Genomic DNA, 24,113 nt, shown 5'->3' with positions numbered 1-24,113 from the left:
GTGAATTCATCTGGTCCTGAACTTCTGTTGGGAGTTTGATTACTAATTCAGTTTTATTACTAGTAATCTGTCAGATTTTCTGTTTCTGATTCAGTCTTGGAAGATTGTATGTTTCTAGGAGTTTTTAATCATTTCTTCTAGAGTATACAGTTTCTTGGCAGATAATTGTTCATTATAGTCTCTTACAAACTTTTGCATTTCTATGGTGCTGTAATTTTTCCTCTTTCATTTCTGATTTTATTTTGGGAGACAGTCTTTTTTTCTTGATGAGTCTGGCTAAAGGTTTATTAATTTTGTTTATATCTTTTCAAAGAACCATCTCTTATTTTCATTGATCTTTTCTCTTTTCCTGGTTTCTATTTTATTTATTTCCATTCTGATGTTTATTATTTTTTCACTTATACTAACTTTGGTCTTTGTTCTTCCTAAAGTTCCTCTAGTAGTAAGGTTAGATTATTTGATATATTTCTTTTTGAGGTAGGCCTGCATCACTATAAGTTTCCCTCTTAGAACTGCGTATGCTGTAGCCCTAGATTTGGGAATGTTATGTTTCCATTTTTATTTGTCTCAAAGTAATTCTTTTGATTTCCTGTTTGATTTCTTTGTTGACTTTTGGTTGTTGAGTAGCATCTTGTTTACGCTTCCTGCATTTGTATTTTTTCCAGTTTTTTCTTCTTGTCATTGATTTCTAGTTTCAAACTGTTATAGTCATGGGGAACCTGGGTGGCGTAGTTGGTTAAGCAGTCAACTCTTGGTTTCAGCTCAGGTCATGATCTCAGGGTCATGAGATCAAGCCTGCGTCAGGCTCCATGCTGAGCGCAGGTCTGCTTAAGACTCCCTCCCTCTCCCTCTGCCCCCCTCCACCCCCACTTTCTCTCTCTCAAATAAATAAATCTTAAAAAAAAAAAATCTTCACACTGTTGTAGTCGCAAAAGATTCTTGGTATGGTTTGTCTTAAATCAGTTGTTTTGTGGCCTAGCATATGACCTACCTGGAGGATGTTCCATGTGCACCTGTAAAGAATGTATATTCTGCTATTTGGGGATGGAATGTTCTGTACATACCTGTTAAGTCCATATGGTCTAATGTGTCATTAGTCCACTGTGTTCTCTTTGATATATATATATATCAAATATATCTATATCTATCTATCTATCTATATCTATATACATATTTTTTTTCTTGGTCTGGATGATCTATCATGATGCTGCTCTTCTTGCTCATTTTTATTTTGGAAAATGTAGTTATGTCTTCATAAAAAATGTCAATTTAACATATTGGTCATGGTGTTATTAAATGAATTGATAAGTGAAAAGTTATTGTTTTGGTTTTTTTTTCCTCATATAGTAAATAGTGGTAGTTATAACCTACAGTAAAAGATAACTAACTCCTTGGATCCTCAATCATTTTTAAGAGTTAAATTGATCTTCAGAACAAAAAGTTTGAGAAATGCTGATCTATACCAATAAATTATATTGTAGGTTCTTTTTGTTTTCTTTGTTAAAGTAAAATGTATATATAGTGAAATTCACAGATCTTAAGTATGTAATTTAAAGAGTTTTGGCAGTTGCAGCTACCCAGTCAAGATGTAGAACCTGTCCATCACTCCAGAAATTTCCCTCTAACTGCCTTCCAGTCAATCCCCACCCTCCATAGACCATCACTGTTCTGATTTCTCTTATTGTAGATCAGTCTTGTCTGTTCTTGAAATGCATTATAAATGGAGTCATTACAGTACATATTTCTTTAGAGTCTGGCTTTAATTACGCAACATGTTTTTGAGATTCATCCCTTTTGTGTATACCAGTGTTCACTGCTTTTTTTTTTCTTTTCTTTTTTTAATTGTCGTATGGTTGAAAATGCCACAATCTGCTGATCTGTACCACTGTTGACAGACATCTCAGGTGTTTCCATTGTGGAGTCGTTATGAATAAAGCTACTCTCAATGTTCTTACATGCATCTTTTAATGAACATGTTTTCCTTCTCTCTGTTTATGTAGAGCCAAGTTTTGGGAGTCCTAGGGCAGGTGTATGTCTAAGTTTATGAAATATAACTGAACTGTTTTCCAGAGTCATTGCATCACTTCTCAACACTACGTGACACTTCAGGTGCTCCATATACTTGCTAACATTAGTTGTTTTATGGGTATGATATAGTATCTCATTGCAGTTTTAGTTTACATTTCCTAATTGATTTTGTGTGCTTGTTCGTTTATTAGCCATTTTTATACCTTTTGTGAAGTATAAGATTTGCCTAAATTGGATTGTGTGTCTTTGTATTACTGATTTGTAGGAATTCTATTTATATTCTGGATATAATCCTTTATCAAATATATATAGCATAAATATCTTCTCCTCGTTTGAAACATGCCTTTCCATTTGTTTAATAATGAACAGATGTTTTTAATATCTTACTTACACTGAAGTTTTTAATTTTGATGAAATCGACTTTGTAATTTTCTCTTTTACCTTAAGGCTTTTTTGTGTCTTCTCTAGGAATCTTTATCCCAAACTTGGAACCACTAACTTTGGCACTCTCTAGTGTCACTGAAGATGTGTATTATTCAGGTCAACCTCCTCAGTCTCTGAAAGTACACAAATGGCTTTTTAATTTTATATTAAAAATACACTGTGGGACAGTTTACTCAACGTAGATTCCAAATTAATAGAAAACCAACGGGCATAAAGTTTATCTCAGCAATGTTGACTGAGTATCTTCTATGTTCTAACTGCAGGTTTAGCAGAGCTTAGAATTTGATAGTAATAAGAATTTAAGTAAGGGGCACCTGGGTGGCTCCGTCGGTTAAGCGTCTGCCTTCGGCTCAGATCATGATCTCAGGGTCCTGGGATCAAGCCCTGCATCGGGCTCCTGGCTCAGCGGGGAGTCTACTTCTCCCTCTCCCTCTGCTTGTGCTCGATCGCTCACTGTCAAATAAATAAATAAAATCTTAAAAAAAAATTTAAGTAAATCTGTAGCAAGAGCCTTCCGTGTTCTCAAGAAGTAAGTGGAGAGGTGAATAAGAATGTGTGTAGAAATGTTATCCTTTCAGATACAGAGAATGAGTTGTACCTTCCATGGTTCTTTGTCCTAACCAGGAGCTAAGGGGTAGAGAGGAGTAGTACATTTCCAAAAATGAAACGTAATACCTTTCACATGACTTGTAAGTAAGAATATGTTCGCCCAATGATGAGAATACATTTACCCATGTGATGAGGCTTCCTTTCACCCTTTTTTAAAGAGTAGATTTGTGAGCTGTATTCCAGATGGACTGTTTCAAGTATGATTATCCATAATTTGTGAAAATAAAATGACTTTTTATTACAGCCATGATTGACTCCTGTAACATTGTTTTAAAATCTAATCTTCAATTTTGTGAATATAATTTTATAGTTTATTTCCAGTGGCTTCCTACTTTGGAAAACTGTTACGGTTTGGGTGATTAGTAAGCATCAGTAGTATAATAGAAATTAAAGATGATTAGATTCAAATGTAAGCTTTGTTCATTAGGATTATACAACGGGTTTAAATTGTGTGGGTCCACTTATATGTGGATTTTTTTTTCAATCAATACAGTACAGTACTATAAATGTATTTTCTCTTCCTTATGATACTCTTAATATTTTTTTCCTTTAGCTGACTTTATTGTAATAATATAGTATATAATATATATAACATACAAAATATGTGTTAATCAGACTATTTGTGTTATTCATAAGTCTTCTGGTCCAGTAGTGGACTATTAGCAGTTAAGTTTGGGGGAGTTAAAAGCTATACACACATCTTAAACTACGTGGGAAGGTCAGTTTCCCTAACCCCTGTGTTGTTCAAAGGTCAGCTATATTTAAATTGGGACTTGGGGAAGAAAGGATTTGGTTGGGGAGAGAAGAATTCTGGTAGCTGAGAAGAGACAGAAAGTACATTCTGCAAATAGATACACACACAAAAGTTCAAAATAATATATGTGCACATACACATTTTCAGTATTATAATTAAAGATGTATTAAAATCACTCTTTGAAATTATTTTCTTATTTAGTTCATTGATTTGATCTTGAATCAAAGGTAAGAATTAGTTTTTGCTTTTCTAATTATCCAAATGAATATTCTACTTAAATTTATGATTCAGAATTTGATGGTGTTCTTTATACCTCACTTGCTATTTATCCTTCATCTCTCATTTTTTCACTGATTTTCTTTGGCCCATTTTTAACTTGAGATGTTAGGAAAACCATTTATTTTAAAACACTGAGCATGTGGCACATGCAAAATACTCTGTACTGTGAGGGATACAGAGGAGAGTAGGACATAATCCCTAATCTTGGGGAGATTACACTTCAGTGAGTGGGAGACATGTACACAAATGATGGATAAATAAAGATAAGGAAAGTAAAGAATTGTGATATTTAAGCAGATTGTGGAACACTAGCCTACCTCAGTGTTTTAAATTTGAATGTTAGAGCTGCTTTTAAAATCCCATTGCTAACAGCATGTTTGAGTTCTAGATCATTCCCCAAGTAGATACTGAGAGAAACCTGAATGGAGGAGCCATGCTTCAAGTCTTCCCCCAGTAATGTACTTGGTGAAAGGAAGTACCTTCTAGCCTGAAGACAGGAGTCCGTTTATTTTTTTAAAAAATGTCCTCAGCCCACTGGTATCCTGTCAGAAGGGAGACCACTGGCTCAACCAGTCATTATCCTGTGTGTGTAAAAGCCTTGCTACGTATGTCAGAACGATTTCACAGTCTGCTTTTCTCTAAGGTGACAGTATACTTCTTAGCTATTTCTCTGTGCAAAACTTTATATAATTAGGACTATTGTTAAGTAAACATTTTTTAGATCATCTTTTGAAATTGTAATTAGTAAATTATTCATCCAGAAAGTATTAGTAGTTTTAAATCTTTAACAACTCAGGCAGAAAAATGAGATGGTTTTTCCCTGAAGTAATTTATAACATCAGTATCCACTTTATGTTGACAGTTTCTGTTTGCCAGGCACTGGGATGAATGTTCTACGTCACTGACAAAGTCTAATAGCAAAAAAATACCTATTTAAAAATTTCTGACCACATAATATATGTGTATAAATGTGTATCTGTGTATTTTTGGAACAGAATTTTCATTTACAATACCTACCCTTGCTAGTTGTAGTCTGTTTCATTTTTTTTTAAATGCTGGTTATATGAAACATTACATTGAGTTTACAAACCACCAATGACTTAGACTAAAAATTTAAAAAACTCTACTGTATATGCATTGTCTCATTGGAACCTCACCATGATATGAAATTTTTACATCTGTGGATTTACATATATATTTCTAAATGGAAACACTGAGGCTTGAAATAGGTAGTTACTTGTTGGGAGTTTGTACAAATCAGGTGGCAGCCAGGGCTCTGAAACCTATAACTAAGGATCTGGAGTTAAAGAATCCTAGTTCTGCCACTCATTAGATGTGTGACCGTGGATAAGTTATTTAAGGAGTGCTTAATAATTATAGCATTATCTTGAGGATTAAGTGAGGTGATACATGTTAAGTGGTTAACACAGGATCTAAGATGGAGTGAATACTCAATGTTAGCTATTAGTACTCAAGCACTTTGTCTTGGTAGAACTAGTTAGAGTTAGCTCAGTGATACTGTGATGTCAGAGCATTTGTGAAATGTTGCTTGTAAAAAAACACAAAACAAAACCCTCCTGAGCTTTTTCTGTTCTCCTGAGGCATACAGATCGATGATCAAAGGTCTTTTTAAATGAAAGGTAGAATGAAGCTAAATAAAAATGCAAACTATTAAGATTCCTGGAAGTGTGGGTGAGAGAAACGTTGGAGAGAGAGCTCGTGTATTCTTGTGAGAGGGACATGGGTGACTTCACAGGCCTCATTTTAAAAGGCATAGGGGACAGGACACTGGGATCTTACATCACAAGTGGTCAGCAGTGAACAAGCAAGGGCTCACTCTAAAGGTCCCTAGTTATTTTTATGTGAAGATAGGGGCTTGAGACACACCTATATTTTTTTTGTCATTTAAAGAGTTAAAACATCATTAAAAACTCTGGCGTGAAGGAAGCCTTTTTAAACCAAGACACAAAACCTAAGACCTATTTTTTTAAAAAACCCATAAGAGACATATTTGTGCAAGTTTTTTTTTTCTTTAACCTGCAAATGATTCTCTTTGCAGTCTACATGATAGAAGATTAATACCTATTATATACAACAAATTCTTAAAAATTGACAAAAAATCCAGCGGTATAAATGATATAAATAGGCAGTTTACATATGTATAAATTCAAATGGTCATTAAACATGAAAAGATGTTGACTCACTACTAGACAAAAAAAGCAATACAGTGTGATTTTCTAATAGACTGACGAAAACTTGGGTAAGAACGCTTTATTGATGCTGATGCTGATGCTGGTGGGGATTTCAGGAAAAGTGCTCTCATAGATTGGTGGTAAAATGAAGTCATTAAAACCCTTTCAGAAAGCAGTCTGGTAACATTTGGGGAGATGTAAAATAGGTACACTTTCTGACCCAGTAATCTTATCTCTAGTACTCTGCACCATAGAAATGAAAACACCATATTTAAAAAGAAAGACAATGTATTAAGATGTTTTTGCTGCATTTTGGGGCAAAAGAATGAAAAAAGTGAACGCCTTTTGTGGAGAATGGCAAAGTATTTTCCTGTACGGTATTCTCGTCATGGATTATGATTCACTCATTGAAAGGATTAGTTTACCATTTGACTTGAATAAATTTCCACAAAACATGGAATGGGAAAAGCAAACTGTAGACAAGTGTGTATAACTAGTATTTTGGTTTGGAATCTTAGAGTCAGAAATCTCCATTGTGCGCACACATGCTCTCTTTGTGACTATTTGACAAAATGTACAAAAGTATAGAAAAATACTTATCAGGTAAGAACAAAATGAGAAAGGACTGCATTAAAAATAAAACCAGTGGGGCACCTGGGCGGCCCAGTCGGTTGAGCATCTGACTCTTGATTTCGGCTCAGGTCATGATCTCAGTCAGCTCCAGTCTCAGTGGGGAATCTGCTTGGGATTCCCTCTCTCCCTCTGACCCTCCGTGCTGGCTCGCTCACTGGCTCGCTCTCTCAATAAATAATCTTAAAAAAAAATAATGAAACCAGCATGCATGATATGATGCTGATACAAAGTTACACATATGTGCATGTGTACCTGTATGTAAAGATATTAGAAAGATACACTTGTTTATGTCTATCAACTTGGAGGGTTGTCCTTGATTATGTTTAGTGAGAAAACATTGTGATCTGTAGGGTAATATTTCAGTAAAAGAATATACACTTGTATGGGCATGTTTGTGCAAAGAGAAAAGTATGGAAGGCAGTCCTCCAGGCTGTTATATTGGTATTGGAGATGGGAAGAGATGACTGGCTTGTTTATCCATGGATTGTTTCAGCTGGCGTATGACATATTTTATGATTTGAAAAATGAACCACGTACTTTTTTCTCATTATGTTTACTTTGACTTGGTAGGTAAATGCTTGAGATAATCTTTGTTGTTGTAGGTTATGCTGGTTTTGATATAGAACTTGAACTTCTGAAAATTTAAGAAGATTACAAAACTTTGTGAATTAAGGAATTTACCCTTTTTTCTGCAGTGGTTATTAATAGAGTGGTGTGAAGTATTTCTATCTTGTCCATAGAGAAAATAGATAGCTATTTAAGTTTCAAATGTAGATTATGCTTTTTTTTTTTTTTTAAGATTTTATTTATTTATTTGACAGAGATAGAGACAGCCAGCGAGAGAGGGAACACAAGCAGGGGGAGTGGGAGAGAAAGAAGCAGGCTCATGGCGGAGGAGCCTGATGTGGGGCTCGATCCCAGAACGCTGGGATCACGCCCTGAGCCGAAGGCAGACGCTTAACCGCTGTGCCACCCAGGTGCCCCTCAAATGTAGATTATGATCTACAGACTCCCCAGACTTGGTTTGGCAAATTATACTATAAACAGAATCAGAAGACCAGTGACAGACTTGAAAAAAGTTTTCTACAATGTAGGTGGTGAGTAAAATGTTTATAAAATCCAGAAAGCTCATACAAACTGAGAAGCTAATTTAGTGGGGAGATGATATCACCAGTGACTATGAATGTTTTTATCTTAATATGTGCGCACTTTATAAAGAAAGAATTTTTAAAAATTTTGAAGACTGATATACAGGTAAGAGACTGAGTCTTGGTTGCCATGAGGCTCAGACTGTCCCAGGCATCACTCTATCCTCAGTACAGATCGAGCTGCCACGTAAGGTGGATGTACAGCTGCGCAGTCTGGGCTTGGAGGTCTGTCCCAGGTTGTGCAAGTGGGCTGTGGCAAGAGTGTGTGCTTGTGGCCCTGGTTGGCATCCCATGATTCTTTACGTGCTCTGTGAAAAAGAGCCCGCGCCCGAGGATGACGCTGTTTCAGTAGAGTACACGCATGCCCGCGCACAGGCCCTGTGGGGCTCACATGGACTCACGAAAGAAGCAAACCCAGAAATCCTGAAACACCTTACATCTCCTTCCAGCCTCAGCATCATTTATCCTGCCTTCATTTTATAATCTTTTTCTACTTTTTTTCGAAGAGGCTCTGTGCCTGGGAGACTCAATCAGGTCATGATCCCGGGGTCCTGGGATCGAGCCAGGGAAACTCCTTCTCTCTCTGCCTGCAGCTGCCCCTGCTCGTGCACTCGCTCACTCGAGCTCTCTCTCCCTCCTTCTCTGTCTGTCTCTGAGTGTTCTGTGTTTACTAGTTACCGTGCAGCAGGAGCCGGAGGCGCTGGGCCTAGTGTCCTGCAGGTGGATCCTCGGGGTGTGCGGGTCATGGGAATTGGAGTGGCGCCGTCAGGTGTAGTGTCCACCATCTAAAACTACCTGGAGGTCTGGGGGATTGTGATCTCCTGAACTTGAACAACTGTATTTTCAGGATAAGGGGTGTTCTAGCACAGCATTTGATAGTCACACATCATGAACGAATTTGGTTCCGTTTGGGGTCTGTCCACAGCACTGGGTAGGGGGAATAATGGCCGGGTAACACACTGAGCCGATCGCATCACACAGATAAAACAACCGTGGTGGGACTTTTCACTCAAAATCACTTATTGTGTTGTTGTGCGGATCATCGTAATGTCATCTGTATGCTTGAAAATAGAACCAGGACATATCACTCTCAGTCCCTGGTACAGGGTGTTTTCTGTCTGTGTGAAGAAAAAAAGGAAGCATAGAATTCAGGATATAATGACTCTCAGACAAACTCCAAGGGAAGAGAATAATCGATCTATGGTTTTAGCCTGAAAATTCTGATAGCTACTCTGCTCTGTTCTTACTTCTGCCTGGAGTAATACCTCCTTCATCCAATATCAATAGGGATTTTTTTTGGTCCTGGTGGGGATAGTGAAATTTTTAAATATAGAAATATATCCTTTTCAGTATAAATCATTTAAAAGGTTTTAAATCTGCTACCTAATTACTAAAAAATTTTGTTCCCTCTGCTTTTTTTAAATAATACTGTAGAATATTTACCATTTTCTTAATGATAAGATTACGGACTCTCATTGATTTAGACTCCTATATCTGAATGATTTTTGGTTCTTCCCACAGCCTTAGAGCAGTACTATCTTTGTGTTTTCAGAAGCAATCACAGAAATCTAGTGTGTCCAGTAGTAGCCATTAGCCACCTATGGTTTTTGAGCCCTTGAAATGGGGCTAGTGTGATTGAGACACAGAGTTTTTGTCTTAATCTTCATTAATATAAGTTTAAATTGTAAAAATGAAGCTAAGATATTTTTTCATTAACTGCCATTTTACTGTTTTGGTAAGGTTAGACTTCACTTTACCTGTTGAAAATTGAGCTAAATTGAGATGTGCTCTAAGTGTAAAATATGCATTGGATTTTAAAGACTTAAGATGGGAATAAATGTAAAGTATCTCAATTTTTTATATTCATTACATGTCGACATGTAAATATTTTGGATATATTGACTTAAATGCAATATATTTTTAATAGTACAATATTGTGTATATTCGTTATTCTGTCCATTAGATCTCTACGGCTTATTTACTACTCATTGCAGGTTTGTACCCTGAAACACCATCACCTTTATCCCCCCAATCCCTAGTAACCACCATTTTACTCTTTGTTAAAGGTTTAGTGTTTTTAGATTCCATATGTAAGTGGTACCATACAGTACTTGTCTTTCTCTGACTTAGCATAATCTACTCAAAGTCCATCTGTGTTGTGAATTAAAGGATATCTTCCTTTCTTGTGACTGAGTATTCCTCCATTGTGCATATGTACCACATCTTTTTTATCCATTCATCCATCGATGGGCATTTGGGTTGTTTCTACATCTTGGCCTTTGTAAATAAAACTGCAGTAAACATGGGAGTGCATGTATCTTATCAAAATCCTCTTTTCGTTTCCTTTGGGTATGTACCCAGAAGTGGAATTGCTGGATCATATGATAGATCTATTTTTTATTTTTTGAGGAACTTCCGTGTTGTTTTCCATAGTGGTTGGACCAATTTACATTCCCACCAACAATGTATAAGGGTTCCCTTTTCACCACATTCTTACCAGCATCTGTTGTCTTTTGTCTTCTTGATGATAGCCATTCTAACAGGTATGAGGTGATAGCTCATTGTGGCTTTGGACAAATGTCTATTTAGTTCTGCCAATTTTTTAATCAGATTGCTTTTTTTGTTACTAAGTTGACTGAGTTCTTTATATATTTTGGACATTAACTCATCTAGTATATGATTTGTAGAATTTTTCTTTTGTAGGTTGTCTATTCATTTTGTTGTTTCTTTTGCTGTGCAGAGCTTTTGAGTTTGATGTTAGTCCCATTTGTTGTTTTTTTTCTTTTGTTGTTTGTGATTTTGACGTCTCACCCCCAAAATGATTGCCAAGACTAGTATTGATGAGTTGCTTCCCCATATTTTCTTCTAGGAGTTATGGTACCAGGTCTTATGTTTAAGTCTTTGATCCATTTCTAGTTAATTTTTGTGAGTGGTGGGAGATTGGGGTCCAGTTTAACTGTGCTGCATGTGCATCTCCAGTTTTTCTTAGCACCATTTGTTGAAGAGACTGTCCTTTCTCCATTGATTATTCTTGGCTTTCCTGTTGAATAGTTGACCAGATATGCTCGGATTTAACTGTAGGCTTTCTATTCTGTTCTTTTAGTCAATGTGTCCATTTTTAGAGACAAGTTAACTGTGGTAGCTGTGTTAATATTAGCTGTGAGTTTGTCACATATGGCTGTTTTTTTTTTTTTTAAGATTTTTAAAATTTATTCTACAGAGCAAAAGCAGGGGGAGTGGAGGCACAGAGAGAGAGGGAGAAGCAGCCTCCCCACAGAGCAGGGAGCCCAATGTGGGGCTCGATCGAGAACCCTGGGATCGTGACCTGAGCTGGAGGCAGACGCCTAATTGACTGAGCCACCCAGGCACCCCAGGCTTTCTGTTCTGTTCCATTGGTCTGTGTGTCTATTTTTGTGCCAGTACCATACTGTTTTTTATTACTATAGCTTTACAATATAGTTTGAAATCCAGAAGCATGATACCTCTAGCTTTGTTCTTTTTTCTTAGTATTGCTATGACTATCCAGGATCTCTTGTGGTCCCACACAAATTTTAGGATTGTTTCTTCTATTTCTGTGAAGAATGTCTTCGATATTTAGATGGGGATTACATTGAATCTGTAGATTGCCTTGAATAGTATGGACATACTAATATTCTTCTGATCCATGAACATTGGTGGTTTGCCATTTGTTTGTGACTTTGATTTCTTTCAGCAAAGTTTTGTAGTTTTCATTGTACGGGTTTTTCACATCCTTGGTTAAGTTTCTTAAGTATTTTATTCTTAAGTATTTTATGCTACTGTGAATAGGATGGTTTTATTTCTTTTTCAGTTGCTTCATCATTAGTGTAATGTAATGTAATTGATTTCTGTCTGTTGATTTTGCATCCTGCCACTTTACTGAAATTGTTGATTAATTGCAACATTTGTAAGTGTGTGTGTGTGTTTACTGATTCTTTGGGGCTTTCTATACTGATCTTCCTCGATTTATAATGGGGTTACATCCTGATAAACCCATCATAAGTTGAAAATATCACAAGTCGAAAATGCATTTAATACACCTAACCTACCCAGCATCATAGCTTAGCCTAGCCTACCTTAACCGTGCTCATAATATTGCATTAGCCTACAGTTAGGCAAAACCATTTAATACAAAGCCTGTTTTATAATAAAAGTGTTGACCATCTCCTGTAATTTATTGAATACTGTACTGCAAGGGAAAAGCAGAATGGTTGTATGCATACAAAATGGTTCTAAGTGTATTGGTTGTTTACCGTTGTGATCTTGTAGCTGACTGGGGGCTGCAGCTGCCACTACCTGGCATCAGGAGAGAGTATCATACATATTGTTAGCCTGGGAAAAGATCTGAATTCAAAATTTGAAGTATGGTTTCTACTGAATGCTTATCACTTTCATACCATCATAATGAATGCCTTTTATTTCTTTGCCTTGCCTTAATTGCTCCAGCTAGGACTGCCAGTATTGTATTAAATATGGGTGGTGAGAGTAGGCGTCCCTGCCTTGTTCCTGATTTTAGAGGAAACATTTTCAGTTTCCTTTCAGTGAGTATAATGTTAGCTGTGAGTATGTCAAATATGCCTTTATTATGTTGAGGTGTGTTCCTTCTATAGCCAATCTGTTAAGGGTTTTTCATCATGAAAGGATGAATTTTGTCAGATGCTTTTTCTGCATCTGCTGAGATGGTCCTGTTATTTGTAGCTTTCATTTTATTGATGTTACACTTATTAATTTGTGTGTGTTGAACTATACTTGCATCCCAGGGATAAATCCTACTTGGTCATGGTGTATAATCTTTTAATGTGTTCTTCAATTCAGTTTACTAATATTTTGTTGAGAATTTTTGCATCTGTACTCATCAGGGATATTGGCTGATAGTTTTCCTGTGGTGTCCTTATCTGGTTTTAGTATCAAAGTAATGCTAGCTTCACAGAATGAATTTGGAAGTGTTCCTTCCTCCTTGATATTTCCTAGGGTTGGTGCTAATTCTCCTTTAAATGTTTGGTAGATTCTTCAGTGAAACTGTCTGGTCCTGGAGTTTTCTGTGTTGGGAGTTTTTTAAATTACTGGCTCACTCTCTTTCCTCCTTATTGGTCTGTTCAGATTTTCTGTTTCTTCTTGATTCACATTGTTGTTAGGTTATGTGTTCTAGAAATGTATCTATTTCTTCTAGGCTATATAATTTGTTGGCATATAATTGTTCAAAGTAGTCTTTTATAATTCTCTGTATTTCTGTAGTATCAGTTGTAATGTCTTTTTTTCATTCCTAATTTTGAAGGGTTTTATTCCTTAGTCTAGCTAAAGATTTGTCAATTTTGTTTATATTTTCGAAGAACCAGATCTTTGTTTCATTTATCCTTACTGTTGTTTTTCTGCTATTTTATTTATTTATAATTTGATCATCACTATTCCCTTCCTTCTGTTAATTTTGGGCTTAATTTGTTCTTTTTCTAGTTCTCTTGAGGTGTAAAGTTAGGTTGTTTATTTGAGATCTAATTTCTTAACATAATGCATTTATTGCTGTTAATTTTCCTCTCAGAACTGCTTTGTTGCATCCCACAATACTTGATATGTTGTGTTTTCGTTTGCATTAGTTTTGAGATAATTTTTTATTTCCCTTTTGGTTTCTTTTTTGACCCATTGGTTGTTTAGAAGAGTGTTTAGTTTCCACATATTTGAATATCTACTCACTTCCTCTTATTGATTACTAATTTCATGCATCGTGATCAGAGAAGATGGTTGGTGTGACTTCAGTCTTCTTGAATTTGCTAAGATTTGTGACCTAACATATGATCTATCCTGGAGAATGTTCCATGTGCACTTGAGAAGAATGTGCATTCTGCTGCTGTTAGAATGTTCTGTATATGTCTGTTAAGTCCATCTCCTAAGGCGTGGTGTGATCTCATCATTCTTTGGATAATCTATCCATTGCTGATACTGGGTACTGATTTCCTCTATGGTTACTGTATTGTTCTCAATTTCTTAAGATCTATTTTTTTAAAAGATTTTATTTGTGAGAGAGAGCGAGCACGAGAGCGAGCACACACACACAAGCAGGGGAAGGGGCAGAAGGAGAGGGAGAAGCAGACTGCCCACCCACCAGGTAGCCTGACACAGGGCTCAGTCCCAGAAGCCTGAGATCATGACCTGAGCTGAAGGCAGATGTTTAACCAACAGAGCCACCCTTAAGGTCTGTTATCAGTTGCTTAATATATGTTCAGTGCTCATGTGTTCAGATTGTATATATTTATGATTGTCCTATCTTCTTGATGTATTGACCCACCCATCATTATATAATGACCTTTTTTGTCTCTTAGTACCCTTTTTGGCTTGAAATCTGTGTTGCCTGATAAAAAGTATGGTTACACCAAACTTCTTTCTTTCTTTCTTGGCTTGCGGTATCATCATCCATTCTTTCATGTTGAGCCTGTGTGTGTCTTTGGAGCTCCTATTAGGCAGCACATAGTTGGCTCGTGTGTGTGTGTGTGTGTGTGTTTTAAGATCTACTTATTTATTTTAGAGAGAGAGCACGTGCGCAAGCGGGGGTTGTGGGGTTGCAGGGAGGGGCAGAGAGAGAATCTCAGACACACGCCCCTCCCCGGCCCAGCATGGAGTGCAGAGCCTGATGTGGGGCTTGATCTCATGACCTAAGATCATGACGTGAGCCGAAAGCAATGGTTGTACACTCAACCGAATGAGCCACCCAGCTGCATGGCTCTTGGTTTTTTTAATCCACCATTACCCTGCCTTTTTATTGGTGAGTTCAATCCATTTACATTTAGGGTGATTATTGTTATGTAAGGACTAACTGCTGCCATTTTATCTTTGCCTTCTGATTATTTTCTCTCTCCATTGTTTCTTTTAACTTCTTTTTCCACCTTTGTAAGTTTGGGGTTTTCCATGGTCATTTGCTCAGTCCCCCCCTTTTTTATGTTTTGTGTCTCTGCTCTAGATTTTTGCTTTGTGGTAACCATGAGGTTTACATAAAACATCTCATAGATAAAGTAGTCCTTTTTCTGCTGATAGCACTCTGTCTTCATTCACCTACAAGTGTTGTTGTTGTTGTTGTTACACCTACAGTCCTACAAATCACCTACAAATCCTTTGTTGTTACAAATTATCTCTTTTTATGCTATGATTTTGTTACCAAGTTGTAGTAGCTACAGTTACTTTCAGTGCTCTTTTCCTTTATGCTCTAAAATGAGTTTAATATAGTAGTCTTAAAAAAGAGTTACAATATTATTACTTGCCTGGTTAATCAGATTGAATTTTGTGTACTTTCATCTTTTCGTTTCTTCAATTGAAGAGTCCCCTCCAACATTTCTGTTAGGGCAGGTCTAGTGGTGGTGAACTCCTTTAGCTTCTGTTTGTCAGGAAAAGCCTTTGTTTCTCTTTCATATCTAAAAGATAGCTTTGCCAGGTAGAGTATTCTTGGTTGGCAGTTGTTATCTTTCAGTATTTTGAATGTCATTCCTCTCTCTCCTGGCCTGTAGAGTTTCTGCTAATAGCCTACTGGGGGACCTTTGTAGGTTACTGTATTTTTTTTTCTGGTTGCCTTTAAAATTCTTTCTTTAGGGGCGCCTGGGTGGCACAGCGGTTAAGCCTCTGCCTTCGGCTCAGGGCGTGATCCCGGCGTTATGGGATCGAGCCCCACATCAGGCTTCTACGCTATAAGCCTGCTTCTTCCTCTCCCACTCCCCCCTGCTTGTGTTCCCTCTCTCGCTGGCTCTCTCTATCTCTGTCGAATAAATAAATAAAATCTTTAAAAAAAAAAAAAAATAAAATAAAATTCTTTCTTTATTATTGACTTTTTTAAAAGTTTTATTTATTTGACAGAGAGAGATAGAGAGCAAGTGCGCACACAAGCAGGGGGAGCAGCAGGAAGAGGGAGAAGCAGGCTCATTCCCAGGACATTGGGATCATAACCTGAGCCAAAGGCAGACACCCAGCCAATTGAGCCACCTAGGCACCCCTATTATTGACTTTTGACAATTTTAATATAATGTGTCTTAGAGAAGGTCTTTTTGCCTTGAAACAATAAGGTGTTCTGTTAGCGTCATGGATTTATATATCCAGTTGTTTCCCCAGGTTTGGGAAGTTCTCAGCTATTATTTAAATGCGCTCTCTGTTCCCTTCTCCCTCTCTTTCCTTCTGAGATACCAGTTATTCTCTTGTTGGCATTTCTGATGGAGTCAGATAGTTCTCAAAGAGTGTCTTCACTTTTTAAAAATCTTCCATCTCCCACTTGAATCATTTCTATATTTCTGTCCTCAAGCTTGCTAATCCTCTCTTCCACATGATCTGCTCTGTTTCCAGCACGTTCTAATGCATTTTTCATCTCATTTGAGTTCTTCAGCTCCAGAATTTATTTCTTTTTTAGAATTTCAGTCTCTCTGATAAAGCACTTCTCATTAATTTTATTCCTGTTTCACCATATTGCCATTTGGAGTTTTCTTATAACTCATTGAATTTCATCATAACTGCTATTTTAAATTATCAGTTAGATTGCAATATTCCATGTCTTTGGGTTCCGTTGCTGGAAAATTGTCATTATCTTTTTATGATACTGTATTACAGTGATTTTTCATGGTGTTTGATGGGAAGTGCCCCTGCCTCCACATTTGAAGGCTTTGTTTACTTTGATTCTAACAGTTCAACAGGTTGGTAGATGGGGGTTTTCCTTTTGTTTTCCAGAAGATGGGGCTATAGCACAACTTTTTGGTTTTGTTACCAGAGCTGACTTCCTGCTAAAGATTGGGAACATGAAAAAGAGCAAAGAGTGGTGGCCAAGGGGGAGGGAGGTATGTACTTAGCACCTGGGGCTTTGGGTATACCCATGGCCAGGTGGGGGGATCTTCAAGTGGGAAGGCTTCCAGAGTTTTGTGGGCCAGCCTCTTGCCTCTTGGGGCAGAGAGCAAGAGATGCTTTCCTTCAGTTCTCTTTGTCTGCCTACTTCCCTTTCCTTCCCTCCCTCCAGCCACAGGAGTCTCTTCTCGGGGAACCTGGTCCCTCCAGCTACAGCACCTGTTGCCAGGCAAACCCCCCACTTGCTGCCTTCCCCCTTCACCTCCTCTGCCAGAAAGGTGGCACTGGCTCACTGCGGGCCCAGCCACAGCCTTCGCTGCCGTCACTGTCCGCTGCTGCCAGCTCCCCCACCTCTTCCACGGTCTGGTCCACCCACTTGAGGGTACACAGATGGATGGATTTCTCGGGCATCCCGGTATGCTGTGCAGAGGCACTGTGGGCTCTTTCCCCCTTCCAGGATGTGTATGTCCAATTAGTTGTAGATCAGAAGGGAGAGAAGAGGAATGACTCACAGCACCATGATGCTGACATCATTCCCAAATAAAATATATTATTAAAACGAATTTATCTTGTTCTCTTTCCTTTTTTAATGTAGCCCCTGCAAAATTTAAACTTGTATGTGAAGCTTTCATATTTCTGTGGGAGGTTTCTCAACTTTGGCACCGCTAGCATTTAGAGCTGGATAATTCTTTGTGTGGGGATCTGTCTTGTTCCCTAGAGGATGTTTAGTGATATCCCTGGCCTAGCTATTCTAGATCAGCTTCCCACCTCAGGCAGGAATGCCTTTCTGGGCCATGACAGAAGGGATTCAGCCTCTGTTCGAAACCTTTACTTAATAAGAATGTCGTCTTTATCATTTTGGAGATTAATTTTAAGACAGACCTTTATATCAGCATCCTATAACTTCTACCAGTGGTTCTAGTCCTAATCACTTGAGTAGAGCTGATTAAATTCTTTATGAAAAAGTTAATGCATGCTAATAGGCCTTATACATTCTGAAGTTCATTCAGCAATTACTTGCGCTCCTCCTTTGTGTTAGGCACTGTCCTAGGCAACAGGGATAAGCAGTGGATGAAGATGAATTCTCGGGGAGCTTGCATACCATTTTGGGGGATGCAGTTAATACTCAAGAGCCTACAGTAGTATGTCACGTATTGATCAGTGCTGTGAAGAATATCAAAGCAGGCAGAGGTGTGTAGGGAATGCTCTTGTTGGGAGGGAGGAGGTGTGGGGATGCTATTACTCCTGGCCCTGTCCTCTAATACCCCAAGACCTCTGTCATGCCCACGGTTCCCCAGACCTCCAGTTTCTTTTGTTTCTTCTGGAATGTATATTGCCTTCATCTATCACTTATAAGAAATGTTTTCTGGACACCTTTGCCTAGCCTTCTATAATTCTTCCTGAGTGGAAGCGTTAAGGTTCCTTTTAAAGGTGGCACATGGAGCTGAATCCTGGCTCTGGTCTGATCATTGCAGAGTTGTCCTTAGGAGTGTTCTAGCTGCTGTTCTCCTTTTGGCATTCTGAGATTGCACCTGCCTTTTTGGCAGCCTCATCATGCTGTTGACTCAGATTGCAGTCAACAGCCCTGAGGTCTTTTACTGTGCTACCACTTGCGCGTCGTATACTTGTCCTGAAGGCCAGTGTCTCTCTTGCTGCTTTTGATCAATGTACTGAACACGATGTGATCTGAAGGAGTTCACTTCTGCGTGTCTTACACAAGAAAATACCTGGTCTTTGTGATGGCCCATTACCTTTCGCAATCCTTTTTACCTCTGATTTCTGTTAGTGTTCTAGAATAGCTAGTGTTGCAGATAATCCGGCCTCCAGATGAATGAGTAACTACTGCAGTTTCATAAAACATCATAAAGAGATACATGGGTAAAAATGAATGTGGAATAGTCCCGGGTGGGATTCTTGGCTGGCAATCCTGTAATGATTTATAAATTAAAAATTAAAAAAAATAAAACAAAAAGCCTTGGATGTCTTTTGTCTTCTTGCTTCCAGAATCTTTCTTATTCTTGCCTTTAATCTAAATAGTAGTACATACCTGTACACTCAGTGGAAGCATTGGTTGGGAGGAATTATAGACCCTCTTTCCATCTTCACAAAGCCTCTTTCAGGCTTAAGCTTCTAGCATCTGTTCCATTTCTGGCTAACTTTTTCATAGACAAAAGATAGAAAATATAGTTGACCCCTGAACAGTATACCTCCGAGGGAGTCAAAAACCCATGTGTAATTTTTGACCCCTCAAAAACTTAATTACTAACCGCGTACTGTGGACTGGAAGCCTTACCAATAACATAAACACATATTTTGTATGTCACATGTATTATATACTATATCCTACAATAAAGTGAGCTTAAAAAGAAACTATGGTTTAGAAAATCACAAGGAAGAGAAAATACATTTGTAGTACTGTCCTGTATTTATAAAAACCCACGTATAAGTAGACTAGTGCAGTTCGAACCCATGCCATTCAGGGGTCAGCTGTGCACATCTCTAAAACTGCATTGTACATGCAAACGGTAGATAAAGGCAGGGATTCTGTCCCTCGGTTCCCTTGTTCATGTCACAGAGATTCATAGTCCTGGATTGTGGAGAATGTGATTTAAATACCATCTGTGGGGGCGCCTGGGTGGCAGAGCGGTTAAGCGTCTGCCTTCAGCTCAGGGCGTGATCCCGGCGTTCCGGGATCGAGCCCCACGTCAGGCTCTTCCCATGAGCCTGCTTCTTCCTCTCCCATTCCCCCTGCTTGTGTTCCCTCTCTCGCTGGCTGTCTCTATCTCTGNAAAAAAAAAAAAAAAAACTTTAAAAAAAAAAAAAAAAAAAAAAAATACCATCTGTGGCTACTTACCCAGCAGACCGGTTAGATGACAGATCTGCCAAATGAGCAGTGTGTGTTCCTAAAAAAGAAAAAGATATCAGAAGAATTTTACCATGGAGGATTTAAAGCTATTATTTATTTAAAAACTGTATTTTAACTTCTATAATTCAAATTAGTTTACACAGTAAAAGTTCTTTAGAAGATAATTATTTTGCTTACTGTTTTCTTCAGTATTTTAGTTATGTAGGTTTATTTTAAATGGCAACTTGCTAAGCCAGCATCCCTTGCCATAACCTAAGATAACCAAAAAGAATGTATTATCTTTTTTTTTTAATTTTATTTATTCATTCGACAGAGAGAGAGAAACAGCCAGTGAGAGAGGGAACACAAGCAAGGGGAGTGGGAGAGGAAGAAGCAGGCTCCCAGTGGAGGAGCCCGACGCGGGGCTCGATCCCAGAACACCAGGATCACGCCCTGAGCCGGAGGCAGACCCTTAATGACTGAGCCACCCAGGTGCCCTAAGAATGTATTATCTTAACAGTGTTTCAGAAAGCTGGTCTGGGCACCTCTTACTGCTCCCCTTGGTAGTGCTATTGTTGTGATCTGTGGAAGTGGGGTCGGCTTCTGGCCAGCCAGGCCTGGCTTCAGGATGCCTGAGGTCCTGACAGGCTGCTTATCCAGACCACAGACCCTTTGCCATGGACATCCACCATCCTTCTGGCTACCTCCAGACCCCTATAGAGGCTTTGAAAATGCTCATTCTGTAGATGCTAAACTTTGTTCAATGTCAGTGTCTTTGGGGAAGTACTAATGTATAATGACGGGCCTAAATTTTGCTTTGGCTTTGTAGTTCTTTTGCATTTTTCCATTTAGTTTCTTGAAAATCTTAACCTAAGCCCTGTGATGGCATTTTGTTTATATTATTTAGCAGCTAGAGTAAAGTAATACATGAAATATCAAGACAGGGTAGGTGTGTCATGAACCCAACAGTGGAGTTATCTTCAATGTGCCAGCAAATGGAAGGAACACGGACCTCTAAGGTGGTGCAGACAGCTGGACACCAATGGGGAGGAACTGGAATCACTAGGATCAGAGTAACACCGAAGACATAGGGCCATAGGATCTGCTGTGATACTTTTCAAGGACCAACACAGCAGTGATTGGGTGTCCACAACCGAGCACATTTTTACGGTGTCTGTATACCCATATGCCTGTGGTGCTTATATTAATGGCAACAGCTTTTCCTTCCTTAGTGTTGGTGGTGTTAAAATTAACTGTTTATTTTTCTTTTCTTCTTTCAGAACAAGCTTGCCTTCCCCTATGTTTTCCAGAAATGATTTCAGCATCTGGAGCATCCTGAGAAAATGTATTGGAATGGTAAATTTTCTCTCAATTCTATAATGTAACATTAAGCAGATATATGTTTCCCTGCATATTCTTTGGAAGGGAATATTCATGTTGGGATAAAGGTGATGTACAACAAAGTTTATGGCAACTTGTGAGAATCAGAAAAAAAGTCTTAGGTCTGCCTGACAGAATTGGAACCACTCTTTATGCCATTTTAATAGGATTTTAACGTGATTTTTCACTCTAAAAAATAGGAAAAGAAAATGGTCTTTTCCTGTTGTTATACCACATTTGTATTTCCCCGTAAATTCAGCACAGATTCGCCCAAATGTCTAGAAGGTAGTAATTTCACATACGCTTCTTTGTATGAACTAGTTGTTTTGTACTTTGAATTTTAAGTGTGATGTATTATATACTTGGAATGTGTCTCTCCTTAGCTGTGCAGGTAGAGTTGATTTGCGGGTGGGGGGGACAGCAGATGGCAAAATTTACTATTCCATAAATCCTTAGATTCTCTTTAAAACAGTAGTCCACAGCACCACCCTGAAATCAGTTAGGCTAGAATTCTGAGTAAAGTTATCTTAATTCTTCGAGCACGACCTTTGACCAACTAGAATGATGAAAATTTTAAACACGCAAGTCCTAAGCTGCTAATGAATCTGCCTGGATGTTACCTTTTGTAATTTTGCAATTTAACGTGCATCCTGGGAGTCCTCCAAGAACTTTCCCTGCACCAAGAAGTATATTCACTTTCTTTTTACTCTGGTGCTTGAAATCCTTGCAACTTGTGATGTACCCACTTTGGCATTTTTCTAATGTCCCTGTTTTTTGTTTTTTGTTTTTTTAAAGATTTTATTTATTTATTCAACAGAGATAGAGACAGCCAGCAAGAGAGGGAACACAAGCAGGGGCAGTGGGAGAGGAAGAAGCAGGCTCATAGCGGAAGAGCCTGATGTGGGGCTCGATCCCATAACGCCGGGATCACGCCCTGAGCTGAAGGCAGACTTAACCACTGTGCCACCCAGGCGCCCCCTAATGTCCCTGTTTTCTACATGGGGTTATCTCATCTGAGATTTTCCCAGTGTGACTTCCAATGAGCCATTCCCAGAAACATTCATTTTAAACAAGTATTTTCTGATTCTACTTTGTGGAGAGTAATTCTGCTAAGCTGTACAGCCGAATGATGGGATTTATCCCAGCCTTGTTGCTTCCTGTCTGTGAGATCCCGGGGAAGCTACCTTTCCACCTGGATAGGGTTTCCTCCTGTGTAAAGTTAGGAGACTAATTTGTACCTAATAGGTGTATTGAGAGAGAAGTAATATAACTTATGTAAATGGTCTAGGAAGTCCCTGGTTTAGCATAATGCTCAATATTATTAGCAGCAGTTAATCCCACTTGAGAATCAGAGCACCTGCCTCTAATCCTATTTTGATTATATTAAGATTCATCAGAACAAACCAAATGTATATATTCTCAAGTACGATGTTAATTATACATATTACTGTCTCTGGAATTTTCCAGACAAAAAATTAGTATTTGTATTCTACAGAGTCAGTATTTCTCAAACCCTTAGTAAACATATTTACCTTATGATTTAGTATGCAAATGGGTGTATATGTATGTGTGTTTAAAATTAAAAACAGTTTCACAAAAGGAATATTCATCATTAAAACAAATGATATTTCCCATTATGTTAAATTAATGCTGATTCCAGCTCACTGTACTGATTACACAGTGTCTAATGAATGAAACCCTCCCTGTAGAATTGATACCACATCTGTCAAAGACTATTTGGTCAACAAAATTGGTATGCAAACTTTAGATGTGCTTGAGTCTTTTTGGACATCATAGAAAATACGGTTTTCTGTATTTGTCTTGGTCAAGTCAGTCTGCAATCATCTCCTGTCTCACAAGGGTCAGATTTAGTGGTGAGGTCACGCATTTGTTCAGGCTAGTGACCAGCAGTTGTCTAGTTTATGTCTAAAGCAAGCATTGTGTCTAGATGGAGAATAATCGTTCTTTTAAAAGACAGCACCTAATGCTCTGTTGGATCCTACCTGTCATACTTTGAAAGATACTCTGTTTCCCTAGAAGAATTGTTTTACTTTTATGTTTTAGGTGCAGAACTATTTGTAAATAAATATTCTCTATTGAGTTTATACGATAACCATTCTTGGAGGAACATTTATTAATGTGGATTGCAAGGAAATTAGCGTTTGGAAGTGCTGTTCTTTGGGCACTGTCTTAGGATCCCCCTCTCATAGGCAATAGAAACAATCAAAAGGTCTAAGTGTTGGCCTATAGTAGAGATTTAAAGTACAGTGTATCTTGAGAGAGAAATGCTATATCACTGCTAGAATAAAATTTTAAAAGTAATTTTTGGTATTGGCTCCTCCAACATCGGCCTCCTTCTGTCTTCCAAAAGAAAATAGTCCAAAACTTAAAAAAATGTAATATCCATAGTTTTTGTGCACTGAAATTCAAAGTGAAGGCATTTTTTAAAAATCCTGCATTGCATTTCTGTGATTCAATTACACTTAATCCATACACTTGAATTCCTTTCTCTGTGGGTAGATCTCAGTTACAAAAGCCATGTACATTTCTTTCAGCCAACTCCTCCCCAGACCTTCACGTTCCCAGTTTCTCAGTTTTATAATAATAAGTCTTAAAAGTAGCAGAGGATATTTGGTATCAAACCATAGCGTTTCATGATGTCTCTGTCAAGTTGAGGAACATAGGAGATAAGAGTAGAGAGTGTGAGCGTTCACAGTTCTACACTGAACTGGGTCCAGTCCCAACTTTTTAAAAAAAGAATGCCCCATATGATGATATAGTTTTATGGTATAGTGTCATTATTCACAGGACATGGTTTTGGGGCGCCTGGCTGGCTCAGTCGGTAGAGCGTTGAAGCTCTTGATCTTGGGGTTGTGAGTTCAAGCCCCACTTTGGGTGTAGAGATTACGTAAAAATAAAAATCTTTAAAACAAAAACCAAAGTACCTGGCTTTTATGAAATCATGAGAGATGCTTATCTGT

At 38.2% G+C, this 24,113-nt stretch overlaps 1 protein-coding gene across 13 annotated transcripts in view; it reads left to right on the top strand.

Moving 5' to 3' along the window:
- Positions 1-24,113, top strand: part of OSBPL1A (oxysterol binding protein like 1A) — a 241,083-nt gene that overhangs the window by 190,283 nt on the left and 26,687 nt on the right. For all 13 annotated transcript variants that reach the window (XM_034643241.1, XM_034643244.1, XM_034643243.1 and 10 more), the window contains one exon: positions 21,033-21,108. In XM_034643241.1, coding sequence (XP_034499132.1) covers positions 21,033-21,108 — 76 coding nt within the window. Of the gene's footprint in view, positions 1-21,032; positions 21,109-24,113 lie in introns of those variants that run through there.

Source organism: Ailuropoda melanoleuca, chromosome 14, assembly GCF_002007445.2.
Source record: "Ailuropoda melanoleuca isolate Jingjing chromosome 14, ASM200744v2, whole genome shotgun sequence".
Taxonomy (NCBI): domain Eukaryota; kingdom Metazoa; phylum Chordata; class Mammalia; order Carnivora; family Ursidae; genus Ailuropoda; species Ailuropoda melanoleuca.
Note: the sequence above shows the minus strand (reverse complement) of the source record. Positions and strands in the feature narration are given on the sequence as shown.